The sequence below is a fragment of the Hylobates moloch genome, unplaced genomic scaffold, assembly GCF_009828535.3.
Source record: "Hylobates moloch isolate HMO894 unplaced genomic scaffold, HMol_V3 SCAFFOLD_12, whole genome shotgun sequence".
NCBI lineage: Eukaryota > Metazoa > Chordata > Mammalia > Primates > Hylobatidae > Hylobates > Hylobates moloch.
Window position 1 is genome coordinate 47,177,085 of NW_026652287.1, and position 16,698 is coordinate 47,193,782.

The 16,698-nt window shown below is 51.2% G+C and overlaps 1 protein-coding gene across 1 annotated transcript in view; it reads left to right on the plus strand.

The window, feature by feature from the left end:
• The window catches only part of IL27RA (interleukin 27 receptor subunit alpha), a 23,350-nt gene that overhangs the window by 3,568 nt on the left and 3,084 nt on the right, over positions 1-16,698 (plus strand). The window contains exons 3-11 of the mRNA XM_032169933.2: positions 4,523-4,680; positions 4,768-4,925; positions 7,608-7,767; positions 7,872-7,945; positions 11,284-11,467; positions 11,560-11,748; positions 14,129-14,230; positions 14,303-14,461; positions 15,903-16,028. Of these exons, the coding sequence (XP_032025824.1) occupies positions 4,523-4,680; positions 4,768-4,925; positions 7,608-7,767; positions 7,872-7,945; positions 11,284-11,467; positions 11,560-11,748; positions 14,129-14,230; positions 14,303-14,461; positions 15,903-16,028 (1,310 nt within the window). The remainder of the gene's footprint in view (positions 1-4,522; positions 4,681-4,767; positions 4,926-7,607; positions 7,768-7,871; positions 7,946-11,283; positions 11,468-11,559; positions 11,749-14,128; positions 14,231-14,302; positions 14,462-15,902; positions 16,029-16,698) is intronic.

Sequence of the window (16,698 nt, forward strand, 5' to 3'; positions counted from 1 at the left end):
CTCACTGCAAGCTCCGCCTCCCGGGTTCACGCCATTCTCCTGCCTCAACCTCTCCGAGTAGCTGGGACTACAGGCGCCCGCCACCACGCCCGGCTAATTTTTTGTATTTTTAGTAGAGACGGGGTTTCACTGTGGTCTCGATCTCCTGACCTCGTGATCCACCCACCTCGGCCTCCCAAAGTGCTGGGATTACAAGCGTGAGCCACTGCGCCCGGCGATGGGGGGCCTAGTTTTAATTGGTGCGGGCGGGGGGAGTCAGAGAAGATGCCTCTTTTCTATTTTTATTTTAGTTTCATTGATTTATGTATTGATTTTATTTATTTTGAGAAGAGGTCTTGCTCTGTCACCCAGGCTAGAGTGCAGTGATGCGATCATAGCTCACTGCAACCTCAAACTCCTGGGCTTGAGCCATTTTCCCTCCTCGGCCTTCCCAGTAGTTGGAACTACAGGAGTGTGTCACCATAGCTAATTTTTAAAAATTTTTTGTAGTGGTAGCTCACATCTGTAATCCCAGCACTTTGGAGGCCAAGGCGGGAGGATGGCTTGAGCCCAGGAGTTGGAGACCAGCCTGGGCAACATAGTGAAACCCATCTCTACTAAAAAAAAAAAAAAAGAAAGAAAGAAAGAATAAGAAGAAGAGGAAGAGGAGGGAAAAAAGTAAGAATAATTTTAAAAGTAAATAAATAAATAATTTTTTTGGTAGAGACAGAGTCTTGCTCTGTTGCCTAGGCTAGTCTCGAACTCCTGAGCTCAAGCGATTCTCCCACCTTGCCCTCCCAAAATGGTGAAATTACAGGTGCTACTATGCCCAGCCTGAGATTTTGTACTCTTTGACCACCATCTTCTCCCCCTAGCCACTGTAGTCACCAGTTTACTCTGCCTCTAGGAGGAGTTCAGATGTTTTAGATTCCACGTATCAATGAAAACATGTGGTGTTTGTCTTTCTGTGTCTTATTTCATGTAACATAATGTTCTCCATTTCCATCCACGTTGTTACAAATGACAGGATTTCCTTTTTTTTTTTTTTTTTTTTTTTGAGACAGAATCTGGCTCTGTCGCCCAGGCTGGAGTGCAGTGGCGCGATCTCAGCTCACTGCAACCTCTGCCTCCCCGGTACACGCGATTCTCGTGCCTCAGCCTCCTAAGTAGCTGAGATTATAGGTGGGCATCTCCACATCTGGCTAATTTTTGTATTTTTAGTTGAGCCGAGTTTCACCATGTTGGCCAGGCTGATCTCAAACTCTTGATCTCAAATGATCCACCTGCCCTGGCCTCCCAAAGTGCTGGGATTACAGGCGTGAGCCACCAGGCACAGTGTATTTTCTTCTTTTTTTAAGGCTGAATATTATTCCGTCGTGTACGTATACCACATTTCTTTTTTGAGACAAAGTCTCGCTCTGTCGCTCAGGCTGGAGTGCAGTGGCGTGATCTCAGCTCACTGCAACCTCTGCCTCCCGGGTTCAAGCGATTCTTCTGCTTTAGCCTCCTGAGTAGCTGGGATTACAGGCATGCGCCATCACACCCGGCTAATTTTTGTATTTTTAGTAGAGACGGGGTTTCGCCGTGTTGGTCAGGCTGTTCTCGAACTCCTGACCCGAACTCTGCCCACCTCAGCCTCCCAAAGTGCTGGGATTACAGGCATGAGCCACCGTGCCCGGCCCCACATATTCTTGATCCATACATCTGGTGATGGACACATTCCATATATTGGCTGTTTTGAATAGTGCTGCATTGGGAAGACACGTCCATTGGACAAACTGATTTCATTTCCTTATTTATATATTTATTTTTACTTTTTTTTTTTTTTGAGACAGAGTCTCACTCTGTTGCCCAGGCTGGAGAGCAGTGGCGCAATCTCAGCTCACTGCAACCTCCATCTCACGGGTTCAAGCGATTCTCCTGCCTCCCAAGTAGCTGGGACTAGAGGCGTCTGCCAGGACACACGGCTAATTTTTTTTTTTTTTTTTTGAGATGGAGTCTCGCTGTTGCCCAGGCTGGAGTGCAGTGGCGCGATCTCGGCTCACTGCAGGCTCCGCCCCTGGGGTTCACGCCATTCTCCTGCCTCAGCCTCCTGAGTAGCTGGGACTACAGGCGCCCGCCACCACGCCTGGCTAATTTTTTGTATTTTTAGTAGAGATGGGGTTTCACTGTGTTAGCCAGGATGGTCTCGATCTCCTGACCTCGTGATCCGCCCGCCTCGGCCTCCCAAAGTGCTGGGATTACAGGCGTGAGCCGCCGCTCCCGGCTCGGCTAATTTTTGTATTTTTAGTAGAGATGGGGTTTCATGATGTTGTCCAGGCTGGTCTCCAACTCCTGGCTTCTAGTGATCCGCCTGCCTTAGCGTCCCAAAGTGCTGGGATTACAGGTGTGAGCCACCACGCCTGGCCCCTTCTTACTATTTGTCAAACACACCAGGCACAGTTTGGCCTCCAGGTCTTTGCACCCTGTGTTTCCTCTTCCTGGAATGCTGTTCTTCTAGCTACTGCATGGTTCTGTACTCATCTCCTTCAGGCCTTTATTCAAACGTCTCCTCAGGCTAGGCGTGATGTCCCTACACCTGTAATCCCAACACTGGGAGGCCAAGGGGAATGGTGGGGGGGATTGCTTGAGGCCAGGAGTTCAAGACCAGTCTGGCCAACAGAGTGAGAACCTCTCTCACTCTCTCTCTCTTTTTTTTTTTTTGAGATGGAGTCTCTCTCTGTTGCCAGGCTGGAGTGCAATGGTGCGATCTCGGCTCACTGCAACCTCCGACTCCCTGGTTCAAGCGATTATCCTGCCTCAGCTTCCCGAGTAGCTGGGATTACAGGCACGTGCCACCACGCCCAGCTAATTTTTGTATTTTTTTTTTTTTTTTTTGTGACGGAGTCTCGCTCTGTCGCCCAGGCTGGAGTGCAGTGGCGCGATCTCGGCTCACTGCAAGCTCCGCCTCCTGGGTTCACGCCATTCTCCTGCCTCAGCCTCTCCGAGTAGCTGGGACTACAGGCGCCCGCCACCACGCCCGGCTAATTTTTTTGTATTTTTAGTAGAGACGGGGTTTCACTGTGGTCTCGATCTCCTGACCTCGTGATCCGCCCGCCTCGGCCTCCCAAAGTGCTGGGATTACAGGCGTGAGCCACCGCACCTGGCCTGTCTCTGTCTTTCTATATATGGTGTTTTTGTTGCTGTTTTTGAGACAGGGTCTTACCCTGTCACCCAGGCTGGAGTGCAATGGCATGATTGCAACTCACTGCAACTTAACCTCCTGGGCTCAATCGATCCTCCCACCCCAGCCTCTCAAGTAGCTGAAACCACAAGTGTGCGCCACTACCCCTGGCTAATTTTTAAAACATTTTTTGTAGAGATGGGGGTCTCAGCATGTGATTGCTTGAAGCCAAGAGTTAGAGGAGACCAACCTGGGCAACATAGCAAGACCCCATTTCTACAAAAAATTTAAAAATTAGCTGAGCGTTGTGATGCACACCTGTTATCCCAGCTACTCTGGAGGCTGAGGCAGGAGGATTGCTTGAGCCTAGGAGTTCAAGGTTGCAGTGATCTATGATCTCACTGCTCCAGTGACAGAGTGAGATCGTGTGTCTAAAAAAAAAAAAGAGAGGAAAGGGCTGGATGCAGTGGCTCACGCCTGTAATTCCAGCACTTTGGGAGGCCGAGACAGGCAGATCACCTGAGGTCGGGAGTTCGAGACCAGCCTGACCAACATGGAGAAACCCTGTCTCTACTAAAAGTACAAAATTAGCCGGGAGTGGTGGTGCATGCCTGTAATTCCAGCCACTAGGGAGGCTGAGACAAGAGAATCGCTTGAACCTGGGAAGCAGAGGTTGCGGTGAGCCAAGATCGCACCATTGCACTCCAGCCTGGGCAACAAGAGCAAAAATCCGTCTCAAAAAATAAAAAAAGAAAAAAAGAAAGAAAGAGAGAAAGCAAGGAAGGAAGGGAGGGAGGGAGGAAAGAAGGGTGAGGGAGAGGAAGGGAAGGAAAGAAAGAAAAAGAGAGAGAGAAAAGAGCAGTTATGACCAGGCATGGTGGCTCATGCCTGTAATCTTGGCAATTTGGGAGGCTGAGGTGTGTGCATCACTTGAGGTCAGGAGTTCGAGACCAGCCTAGCCAACATGGTGAAACCCCATCTCTACTAAAAATACAAAAGAATTAGCCAGGTGTGGTGACACATGCCTATAATTCTAGCTACTTGGGAGGATGAGGTGGGAGGATCAATTGAATCCAGGAGGCAGAGGTTGCAGTAAGCCAAGATCATGACATTACACTCCAACCTAGGTGACTGTCTTAAAAAAAAAAAAAAAAGAAAAGAAAAAGAGCAGTTACTTTTATTACCCTCACTTTGTAGATGAGGAAACTGACGCACAGAGAAGTTAAGTCACTTACTCAAGGTCACACAGCTCTGAAGCAGCAGAGGTGGGATTTGAACCCAAGCAGAGCAGGCTGCAGCCACTCTGTTGGCACAAGGGTGGTTATCAGTGGCCCTGGCTCTAGCCGAGTGTACATCTCATCCCCACCTCTCTCCTCACAGCCGTTGCAACAAAACCCAGACTGTGGCAGTGGCGGCTGGACGGAGCTGGGTGGCCATTCCTCGGGAACAGCTCACCGTGTCTGACAAACTCCTTGTCTGGGGCACTAAGGCTGGCCAGCCTCTCTGGCCCCCCGTCTTCGTGAACCTAGAAACCCAAAGTAATGTGGCGGGAGGGTGGGCGCTCTATGCGGGGTGGGTGCTCTTGGAGGGCGTGGCTCACTACACCCTGGTTTCCCCTTCCCCAGTGAAGCCAAATGCCCCCCGGCTGGGCCCTGACGTGGACTTTTCCGAGGATGACCCCCTGGAGGCCACTGTCCATTGGGCCCCACCTACGTGGCCGTCTCATAAAGTTCTGATCTGCCAGTTCCACTACCGAAGATGTCAGGAGGCGGCCTGGACCCTGGTGAGTGCTGGGGTCCTTTTCTCCCCACCCTATTCCGGGCAGGGATTGAGGCAACATCTCCTAATCTGAGACCCAGCCCAGGACTCATTCTGTGCCTGCCCCTGAGCCTGTCTGCATCCCACACAAAATGCCTGCACGTGCTTCTTGTTCAGCTAAAAATTCTCCTCCCATGGCCGGGCGCAGTGGTTCACGCCTGTAATCCCAGCACTTTGGGAGGCTGAGGGGGACGGATCACTTGAGGTCAAGAGTTCGAGACCAGCCTGGCCAACATGGCGAAATCCCATCTCCACTAAAAATACAAAAATTAGCTGGGCATGGCGGTGGGCACCTGTAATCCCAGCTACTGAAGGCTGAAGCAGGAGAATCACTGGAACCCGAGAGGCGGAGGTTGCAGTGAGCCGAGATTGGGCCACTGCGCTCCAGCCTGAGCGACAGAGTGAGACTCAGTCTCAAAAAAAAAATTTTTTTTTCTCCTGCCAAAATAATCTATCACCCGGTCATAGTGGCTCATTCCTAAAATCCCAGCACCTTGGGAGGCTGAGGCAGGAGGATCACTTGAGACCAGGAGTTCAAGACTAGCCTGGGCAACTTAGGGAGACCTCATCTCTACAAAAAAAGTGAAACAATTAGCAGGGCATAGTGGCTCGTGCCTGGAGTCCCAGCTACTCAGGAGGCTGAGGCAGGAGGATTGTTTGAGGTCAAGAGTTTGAGACCAGCCTGGGCAGGAGAGCAAGACTCGTCTCTAAGAAGTTAAAAAATAATCTGACCAGGTGCAGTGGCTCACACCTGTAATCCCAGCACTGTGGGAGGCCAAGGAGAGTGGATCACCTGAGGGCAGGAGTTCGGGACCAGCCTGGCCAACATGGTGAAACCCCATCTCTACTAAAAATACAAAAAAGTAGCTGGGCGTGGTGGTGGTGCCTGTAGTCCCAGCTACTTGAGAGGCTAAGGCAGGAGAATCACTTGAACCAAGGAGATGGAGGTTGCAGTGAGCCGAGATCGTGCCACTGCACTCCAGCAGCCTGGCAACAGAGCAAGACTGCATCTCAAAAAAAAAAAAAAAGAAGAAGAGTTGAGAATTGTGCTTATTCATGCAATTCAGAGCAACACTGAGATGCAGAATTTTTTTTTTTTTTTTGAGACGGAGTTTTGCTCTTATTGTGCAGGCTGGAGTGCAATGGCGTGATCTCGGCTCACTGTAACCTCCGCCATCTGGGTTCAAGCGATTCTCCTGCCTCAGCCTCCCGAGTAGCTGGGATTAAAGGCATGTGCCATCATGCCCGGCTAATTTTGTATTTTTAGTAGAGACGGGGTTTCTCCATGTTGGTCAGGTTGGTCTTAAACTCCTGACCTCAGGTGATCCACCCACCTGGGCCTCCCAAAGTGCTTCGATTACAGGGGTGAGCCACTGTACCCAGTCCCCTTTTTTTTTTGAGATGGAGTCTCACTCTGTTGCCCAGGCTGGAGTGCAGTGGCGCCATCTTGACTCACTGCAACCTCCACCTCCCAGGTTCAAGCGATTCTCCCACCTCAGCCCCCCAAGTAGGTGGGATTACAGGCATGTGCCACCATGCCCAGCTAAGTTTTTGTATTTTTTTTAATAGAGATGGGGTTTCGCTATTTAGCCAGGCTGGTCTCGAACTCCTTACCTCAGGTGATCCACCCGCCTCCACCTCCCAAAGTGTTGGGATTACAGGCGTGAGCCACCTCACCCGGCTGAGATGTAGACTTTGGACTCTGACTACCTCAGTGCTCAGCTCCAGCACACCAGCTCTGTGACCTTGGGCTAGTCACTTTCCCTCTCTGGGCCTCAGTTCCCTTGTCTGTAAAACGAGATAATAATAGAAGTTACCACTTCCTGCTATACCTAGCACGTAGAGTGACAATCTTTTCTCTGTCTGCTCGGGACTGTGGCAATTTTTCTGACAGGCCCATGTTCTGGAAACCCCCTTGGTCCTGGGCAAATACAAATGGTTGCTCGCTTTGCTGATAGATAAGTTCAAGTACCAGCTAGGCACGGTGGCTCTAATCCCAGCACTTTAGGAGGCCGAGGTGGGCAGATCACCTGAGGTCAGGAGTTCAAGACCAGCCTGGCCAAGATGGTGAAACCCCGTCTCTACTAAAAATACAAAAATTGGCTGGGCACGGTGGCTCACACCTGTAATCCCAGCACTGTGGGAGGCCGAGGCGGGCGGATCACGAGGTCAGGAGATCGAGACCATCTTGGCCAACATGGTGAAACTCTGTCTCTACTAAAATACAAAAAATTAGCTGAGTGTGGTGGCGCGTGCCTGTAATCCCAGCTACTTGGGAGGCTGAGGCAGGGGAATCGCTTGAACCTGGGAGGTGGAGGTTGAAGTGAGCTGAGATCATGCCACTGCACTCCAGCCTGGTGACAGAGCAAGACTCCGCCTCAAAAAAAAAAAAAAAAAAAAAAAATTAGCAGGTGTGGTGACAGGCTCCTGTAATCCCAGCTATTCAGGAGGCTGAGGCAGGAGAATTGCTTGAACCCAGGAGGGAGAGGTTGCAGTGAGCCAAGGTTGCACCACTGCACTCTAGCCTGGGCCACAGAACGAGACTGTCTCAAAATGAAAAACAAAGCCAAAAAAAAAAAAAAAAGATAAGTTCAAATACCCTTGACTCAGGCCCTGGGCATGTCACGCTCACCTGTCTCTCCCCAAGCTGGAACCGGAGCTGAAGACCATACCCCTGGCCCCTGTTGTGATCCAAGATTTGGAGCTAGCCACTGGCTACAAAGTGTATGGCCGCTGCCGAATGGAGAAAGAAGAGGATTTGTGGGGCGAGTGGAGCCCCATTTTGTCCTTCCAGACACCACCTTCTGGTGAGGATATCTGGGCTTGTCCTCAATCCACGCCCCTCCCACCCCCAGAAGTCTGTCCAATCATGTCCCACTCATTTGTTCCCCCGTTTCCTCATCCTTGCCAGCTCCAAAAGATGTGTGGGTATCAGGGAACCTCTGTGGGACGCCTGGAGGAGACGAACCCTTGCTTCTATGGAAGGTGAGCTTCAGGGACCAGTTACATTTCTCTGCACGTGTCAGGAAACCCCTAAATAACAATGACATAAGGCCGGATGCAGTGGCTCACGCTTGTAATCCCAGCACTGTGGGAGGCCGAGGAGGTTGGATCACTTGAGGTCAGGAGTTGGAGACCAGCCTGGCCAACATGGTGAAACCCCATCTCTACTAGAAATACAAAACTTCGCCGGGAGTGGTGGTGGGTGCCTGTAATCCCAACTACTCTGGAGGCTGAGGCAGAAGAATTGCTTGAACCCGGGAGGTGAAGGTTGCAGTGAGCCGAGATCACGCCACTGCACTACAGCCTGGGCTACAAGAGTGAAACTCTGTCTCCAAAACAAAAAACAAACAAAAAAACACCAATGACATAAACAAGGCAGAGTTTACCGTGCTGCCCTCTAGAGGTTGCTTTGAAGATTCAAGGATGGGTTGCTAGAGTGGTCAGCACAGGGTGGGGCATGGAGCAAGTCTCCACCAATGTCAGCTGCTTCAGAGAGGTCTGAGCCATAAGGATGGGTGCAGATATTCCAGGCGGGGGCAGCAGATGCAAAAACCTGACAGCGAGACTGGAGCTCAGCTCCAGAAAATATAACACAGTGTGCCAAGGGTTTATTTATTCATTTATTTATTTTGAGATGGAGTCTCGCTCTGTTGCCCAAGCTGGAGTGCAGCAGCATGATTTCAGCTCACTGCAACCTCCACCTCCCAGGTTCAAGCCATTCTCTGCCTCAGCCTCCCAAGTAGCTGGGATTACAGGTGCCCACCACCACGCCCAGCTACTTTTTGTATTTTTAGTAGAGATGGGGGTTTCACCATCTTGGCCAGGATGGCCTTGAACTCCTGACCTTGTGATCCACCCACCTCGGCCTCCCAAAGAGCTGGAATTACACGCATGAGCCACCGCGCCTGGCCTGTGCTAAGAGTTTAAATGCTAGTATCCAAAGGGTATTAATAGGCCGGGCATGGTGGCTCATGCCTGTAATCCTAGCACCTTGAGAGGCTCAGGTGGGCAGATCACTTGAGGTCAGAAGTTCAAGACCAGCCTGGCCAACATGGTGAAACCCCATCTCTACTAAAAATACAAAAAGTAGCTGGGCATGGTGGCAGGCACCTGTAATCCCAGCTACTTAGGAGGCTGAGACGGGAGAATCACTTGAACCTGGGAGGTGGAGGTTGCAGTAAGCTGAGCTCAAGCCACTGCACTTCAGCCTGGGCAACAAGAGCAAGACTCTGTCTCACACACACACACAAAAAAGTATTATAAAATGGCTGAGAAGGTGCATTTATCCTCACTGATGCAAATCTGTGAAGCACCTGCTATGTGCCAGGCAGCATTGCTTGACCCGTGCTCTCAGTAAATAAGCAAAGGAACACGATGACAGGTGTGGTCTTCCACCTTCTTAGACCACACAATCCAATATCTTTTATTTATTTATGTATTTGAGATGGAGTGTCGCTCTTGTTGCCCAGGCTGGAGTGCAGTGGCACGTCTCGGCTCACTGCAACCTCCGCCTCCTGGGTTCAAGCGATTCTCCTGCCTCAGCCTCCTGAGTAGCTGGGATTATAGGCGCCTGCCACCACACCCGGCTAATTTTTGTATTTTTAGTAGAGACGAGGTTTCACCATGTTGGCCAGGCTGTTCTCAAACTCCTGAACTCAGGTGGTCTTCCCGCCTCAGTCTCCCAAAGTGCTGGGATTACAGGTGTGAGCCACCATGCCTGGCCGATATTTTAAAAAATTAAGTCAGCAAACTAGAGTTCAAGGACCAACTGCCTGTTTTCAGAAATACAGTTCGATTGGAACCAAGACCAGGGTTAGGGAGGTGAGCAGGGTAGGGTCACACAGGTGCAGGATCAAATCCTGTTTTTACTTTAAAATCTTGGTATTTTGGGCCGAGTGTGGTGGCTAACGCCTGTGATCCCAGCAGTTTGGGAGTCTGAGGCAGGAGGACCACTTGAGGCCAGGAGTTCGAGACCAGCCTGGGCAACATAGCGAGATACTCATCTATACAATGAATAAAAAATTAGCAGGGGCCGGGCACAGTGGCTCATGCCTGTAATCCCAACACTTTGGGAGGCCGAGGTGGGTGGATCATAAGGTCAGGAGTTCAAGACCAGCCTGGCCAAGATGGTGAAACCCCATCTCTACTTTTTAGTACAAAAATTAGCCGGGCGTGGTGGCAGGCACCTGTAATCCCAGCTACTTGGGAGGCTGAGGCAGGAGAATCGCCTGAACCTGGGGAGGTTGCAGTGAGCCGAGATTGTGCCACTGAACTCCAGCCTGGGTGACAGAGTGAGACTCTGTCTCAAAAAAAAAAAAAAAAATTAGCGGGGTGTGGTGGCGTGCATCTATAGTCCCAGCTACTGGGGAGGCTGAGGTGGGAGGATCACTTGAGCCTAGGATGTTGAGGCTGCAGTGAGCTATGATTGCACCACTGCACTTCAGCCTGTACAATAGTGAGAACTTATGTCAAAAAGAAAAAAAAAAAAAGATGGCCGGGCGTGGTGGCTCATGCCTGTAATCCCAGCACTTTGGGAGGCCAAGACGGGCGGATCACAAGGTCAGGAGATCGAGAGCATCCTGGCTAACACGGTGAAACCCCCATCTCTACTAAAAATACAAAAAATTAGCTGGGCGTGGTGGCAGGCGCCTGTAGTCCCAGCTACTCGGGAGGCTGAGGCAGGAAAATGGTGTGAACCCCAGAGGCAGAGCTTGCAGTGAGCCAAGATGGCGCCACTGCACTGCAGCCTGGGTGACAGAGCGAGACTCTGTCTCAAAAAAAGAAAAAAAAAAACTTGATATTTTGTCATGGGTTTTTTGGCATTAATTTTGATTTATTATAATACTGCATTAAAATATTATTTATCTCACTTACTGGGTTTTTGGTATCCCCCACTCCCTTTAAATTTTGCACCTGGCCAGGTTTGCTGACTCACGCCTGTAATCCCAGCACTTTGGGAGGCCGAGGCAGGCAGATCACTTGAGGTCAGGAGTTTGAGATCAGCCTGGCCAACATGGTGAAACCCTGTCTCTACTAAAAATACAAAAATTAGCCAGGCGTGAAGGCAGGCACCTGTAATCCCAGCTACTCAGGAGGCTGAGGCAGGAACATCGCTTGAACCCGGGAGGTGGAGGTTGCAGTGAGCCGAGATCGCGCCACTTCACTCCAGTCTGGGTAACAGAACGAGACTCAGTGTCAAAAAACAAACAAACAAACAAAAAATGCTTCACTGACCGGTGGTTTATCAGGTGACCTCAGGGAGACACATATATGTGCCTGATTAACGGGAGACATTAATCCTTTTTCCCTTCATCCCTCAGGCCCCAGGGCCCTGTGTGCAGGTGAGCTACAAAGTCTGGTTCTGGGTTGGAGGTCGTGAGCTGAATCCCGAAGGAATTACCTGCTGCTGCTCCCTAATTCCCAGTGGGGCGGAGTGGGCCAGGGTGTCCGCTGTCAACGCCACAAGCTGGGAGCCTCTCACCAACCTCTCTTTGGTCTGTTTGGGTAAGAGACTGTGACCTTCCTCGGCTTGGCGCCCTGGAGGGGTGGGAGGTGACTTCCTGAGTGGGCAGCTGAGACTTCTCTCCACCCTCCAGATTCAGCCTCTGCCCCCCATAGCGTGGCGGTCAGCAGCATCGCTGGGAGCACGGAGCTACTGGTGACCTGGCGACCGGGGCCTGGGGAGCCACGGGAGCATGTAGTGGATTGGGCTAGAGATGGGGACCCCCTGGAGAAACTCAGCTGGGTCCGGCTTCCCCCTGGGAACCTCAGTGCTCTGTTACCAGGTGAGGCCCTGGGACACCTAAGTTTCCATCCCAGCTGTTAAAGCACATTGATGGGTGGGTGGACTTGTAAGAGGGAGCGCTATGATTAAAGTAGCGTGATGGCCGGGCTTGGTGGCTCACGCCTATAATCACAGCACTCTGGGAGGCCGAAAGGGGCGGATCACCTGAGGTCAGGAGTTCGACACCAGCCTGACCGACATAGTGAAACCCCGTCTCTACTGAAAATACAAAAATTAGTGGGGCATGGTGGCACATGCCTGTAGTCCCAGCTACTCAGGAGGCTGAGGCAGGGGAATCGCTTGAACCTGGGAGGTGGAGGTTGCAGTGAGCCGAGATTGTGCCACTGCACTCTAGCCTGGGTGACAGAGTGAGACTCAGTCTCAAAAAATAAATAAATAAAAAAGTAGCGTGAATTCACACAAGACTTTTTTTTTTTTTTTTGCTTTTTGGAGGCAAGATCCCACTCTGTGGCCCAGGCTAGAGTGCAATGGTGCCATCTCAGCTCACTGCAACCTCCATCTCCTGGGTTCAAGTGATCCTCGTGACTCAGCTTCCTGAGTAGCTGGGACTACAGGAGTGTGCCACCACACCCGGTTAATTTTTTTTTTTTTTTTTTTTTTTTTTTTTTTAAGTAGAGACGGGGTTTCACTATGTTGGTTTGGCTGGTCTCCAACTCCTGACCTCAAGTGATCTGCCTGCCTTGGCCTCCCAAAGTGCTGGGATTACAGGCATGAGCCACTGTGCCCAGCCTAACTTTTCTTTTCTTTTTTTTTTTTTTGAGATGGAGGCTGGCTCTGTCACCCAGGCTGGGGTGCAGTGGCGCGATCTCAGCTCACTGCAGCCTTCACCTCCCGGGTTCAAGCAATTCTCTTGCCTCAGCCTCTGGGGAGTAACTGGGATCACAGGCGCCCACCGCCATGCCCGGCTAATTCTTTTATTTTTAGTAGAGATGGGGTTTCACCATGTTGGCTAGGCTGGTATCAAACTCCTGACCTCAAGAGATCCACCCGCATTGGCCTCCCAAAATGATGGGATGACAGGGGTGAGCCACCACGCTTGGCCCTTTTTTTTTTTTTTTTTTTTTTTTGAGACGGAGTCTCGCTCTGTCGCCCAGGCTGGAGGCAGTGGCACAATCTCGGTTCACTGCAAGCTCCGCCTCCCAGGTTCACACCATTCTCCTGCCTCAGCCTCTCCGAGTAGCTGGGACTACAGGCGCCCGCCACCACGCCCAGCTAATTTTTTTGTATTTTTAGTAGAGACGGGGGTTTCACCGTGGTCTCGATCTCCTGACCTAATGATCCGCCAGCCTCGGCCGCCCAAAGTGCTGAGATTACAAGCGTGAGCCACCGCGCCCGGCCTTTTTTTTTTTTTTAAGAGATGAGTCTCACTCTGTCAGCCAGGCTGGAGTGCAGTAGCGTGATCTCAGCTCACTGCAGCATCAACCTCCATGGCTCAAGCAATCCTCCCACCTCAGCGCCCTGAGGAGCTGGGATTACAGGCGTGTACCACCAAGCCCAGCTAGTTTTTGTATTTTTTGTAGAGGTGGGGTTTCTCCATGTTGCCCAGGCTGTTCTTGAACTCCTGAGCTCAGGCAATCCACCTGCCTTGGCCTCCCAAAGTGCTGGGGTGACAGGCACGAGCAACTGTACCTGGTAAGAAATCTTTATAAATAAATAAATTAATTAATTAATGGACTTGGAAGAGCTGCGAAGATGTTGGGTGAGAAATTTAGGACACAGTCCCAAGACCCACAAGGATATATGAACCAAAGAAGTGAAGGCCCAATCATGGAAAATTCCCAGTTGGGGAAGGCTATGTGGATGTGATAGGGTTTAGAGGAGGGACTGCAGCAGCCTCAGCTACCATGGTAGGTGCTGTCAGTTGCCTGCTCATATCTGTTTGACCACCTCAGAGTCTTTAGGCCTCTCTCCCAGCTGCCCACACTTATGTTTCCTGGCCTAAGGGCTTTTTCTGGTCACTGAGGCATTTTGCCTGCTGGAGAAGCAAGATGGAAATATTGAGAAGTTAAGAGCCCTCAGGAACAGCCCTCAGCATGACTAATGAAGCTTGGTGGATAAATACCCCAGCTCCCTACTCCTGAGCTGGGCTGACTCTGCGATGCCTGCTCTCTGCTGCCCCCAAGAGGTCCCCCATGGGACTGCGTCTCAGTTGTCCACAGTGAGAACTTGTTCCTTCCCCATTTCACTCCCCTACTGCCCTATTGGGGTTTTCTGGGATTACCTCCTAGATAAATGACATACACTCAGATCCTTATCTCAGGGTGTCCTTCTGGGGACCCCAATGAAAACACCTAGCAAGTAGGAAATGAGCATGGGAAGGAGAGCCAACTCTAACTGGTCTTTATTCCTTTGTCACTCAGGGAATTTCACTGTCGGGGTCCCCTATCGAATCACTGTGACCGCAGTCTCTGCTTCAGGCTTGGCTTCTGCACCCTCCATCTGGGGGTTCAGGGAGGAACTAGGTAAGAGTGGGGCTGGAGGATGGGGGGCTCCTGTAACCCAGGCCGACCTTGACCTACTGCCTTCCTCCCCAGCACCCCTAGTGGGGCCAACGCTTTGGCGACTCCAAGATGCCCCTCCAGGGACCCCCGTCATAGCGTGGGGAGAGGTCCCAAGGCACCAGCTTCGAGGCCACCTCACCCACTACACCTTGTGTGCACAGAGTGGAACCAGCCCCTCCGTCTGCACGAATGGTGAGCTTCCCTGCCTGCTGACCTGTCATCCCAGCCCCCACAAGACCCACCCATCAGTCAACCCCACCCCTTGTCCCCACGTGGGCCTCTTTGGCCCAGGGACCATACATGGTGTCCTCAATTCCCTCTTGGCTATCAGTGTAATGAGCTTTCATTCGGCCATTAAAAATGAGGATGTCAATCTATATTTATCGACATTGAAAGATGCTTGTCATATTTTATTAGTGAAAAAGATAAAAGGATGTCAAAATTCCATGGTATGGTTCTTTTTTTTCTGTTTTTTTTTTTTGAGATGAAGTCTCGCATTGTCACCCAGGCTGGAGTGCAATGGCGTGATCTTGGCTCACTGCAACCTCCGCCTCCTGGGTTCAAGCAATTCTCCTGCCTCAGCCTCCTGAGTAGCTGGGATTACAGGCGCGCGCCACCGTGCCTGGCTAATTTTTGTATTTTTAGTAGAGACGGGGTTTCACTATGTTGGTCAGGCTGGTCTCGAACTCCTGACCTCGTGATCCACCCGCCTCGGCCTCCCAAAGTGCGGGGATTGTAGGCATGAGCCACTGCGCACGGTCTATATATAATTTTAAAAATATATATAGAAGGCCCGGCATGGTGGGTCACGCCTGTAATCCCAGCACTTTGGGAGGCCAAGGCAGGCAGATCACTTGAGGTCAGGAGTTCGAGACCAACCTGGCCAACATGGTGAAAGCTCATCTCTACTAAAAATACAAAAATTATCCAGGCCTGGTGGCACAGCATGTAGTTCAGCTACTCAGGAGGCTGAGGCACTAGAATTGCTTGAACCCGGGAGGTGGAGGTTGCAGTGAGCCGAGATCGTGCAAAGACAAACTAAATAATATCTAAGCAGTGTATGAGATGGTGATAAGCGCTGAGTAGAGAATGAAGCAAGGGGCTGGGCAAGATGGCTCACACCTATAATCCCAGCACTTTGGAGGCTGAGGTGGGCAGATCACCTGAGGTCAGGAGTTTGAGACCAGCCTGACCAGTATGGTGAAACCCGGTCTCTACTAAAAATATAAAAATTAACCAGATGTGGTGGTGGGCACCTGTAGTCCCAGCTACTCAGGAGGCTGAGACAGCAGAATTGCTTGAACCCAGGAGGCGGAGGTTGCAGTGAGCTGAGATCACACGACTATACCCCATCCTGGGCAACAGAGTGTTACAGAGCAAGACTCCATCTCAAAAAAAAAAAAAAAAAAAATCAAACAAGGACGGTGGGTGGTGAAGGGGGTGCAATTTCAAATAGAGCGGAGTCAAGGAAAGCCTCATGGAAGAGGTGACCTTTGAGCAAAGACCTAAAAGAGATGAGGAGGGAGCCATGTGGATACCTGGGAGAGAGTGTTGCAGACAGCAGGAAGAGCACATGCAAAGGCCCTGTGGTAGGCTTGACCACCTCCCCAACTTCTTTGGTTGTGTTCTCCAGTGAGTGGCAACACACAGAGTGTCACCCTGCCTGACCTTCCTTGGGGTCCCTGTGAGCTGTGGGTGACAGCATCTACCATCGCTGGACAGGGCCCTCCTGGTCCCATCCTCCAGCTTCATCTACCAGGTAGGGGGGTTGGGATGGGATTGCCACAGGGAGGGGATGTGCTCCACTGGGGGGAGAGGTAGCATCTGGAGTCATTACTTGGAAGCTGGCTGCGGTGGCTCACCCCTGTAATACTAACACTCTGAGAGGCTGAGGCAGATAGATCACTTGAGCCCAGGAGTTTGAGACCAGCCTGGGCAACACAGTGAGACCCCCATCTCTACAAAAAATAAAACAATTAGCTGGATGTGGTAGCATGTGCCTGCGGTCCCAGCTCCTGGAGAGGCTGAGTTTCGAGGATCGCTTCAGCCCAGGAGTTGGAGGCTGCAGTACACCGATTACACCACTGCACTCCAGCCTGGACAACAAAGCAAGACCCTGTCTTTAAAAAATTAAGAATTGCCAGGCGCAGTGGCTCACGCCTGTAATCTCAGCACTTTGGGAGGCCGAGGCGGGTGGATCAGTTGAGGTCAGGAGTTCAAGACCAGCCTGGCCAATGTGGTGAAACCCCGTCTCTACTAAAAATACAAAAATTAGTTGGGCGTGGTGGCGTGCAGCTGTAATCCCAGCTACTTGGGAGGCTGAGAGAGGAGAATTGTTTGAACCCAGGAGGCGGAGGTGGCAGTGAGCTGAGGTCGCACCACTGCACTCCAGCCTGGGCAACAGGGCAAGACTCTGTCTCAAAAATAAA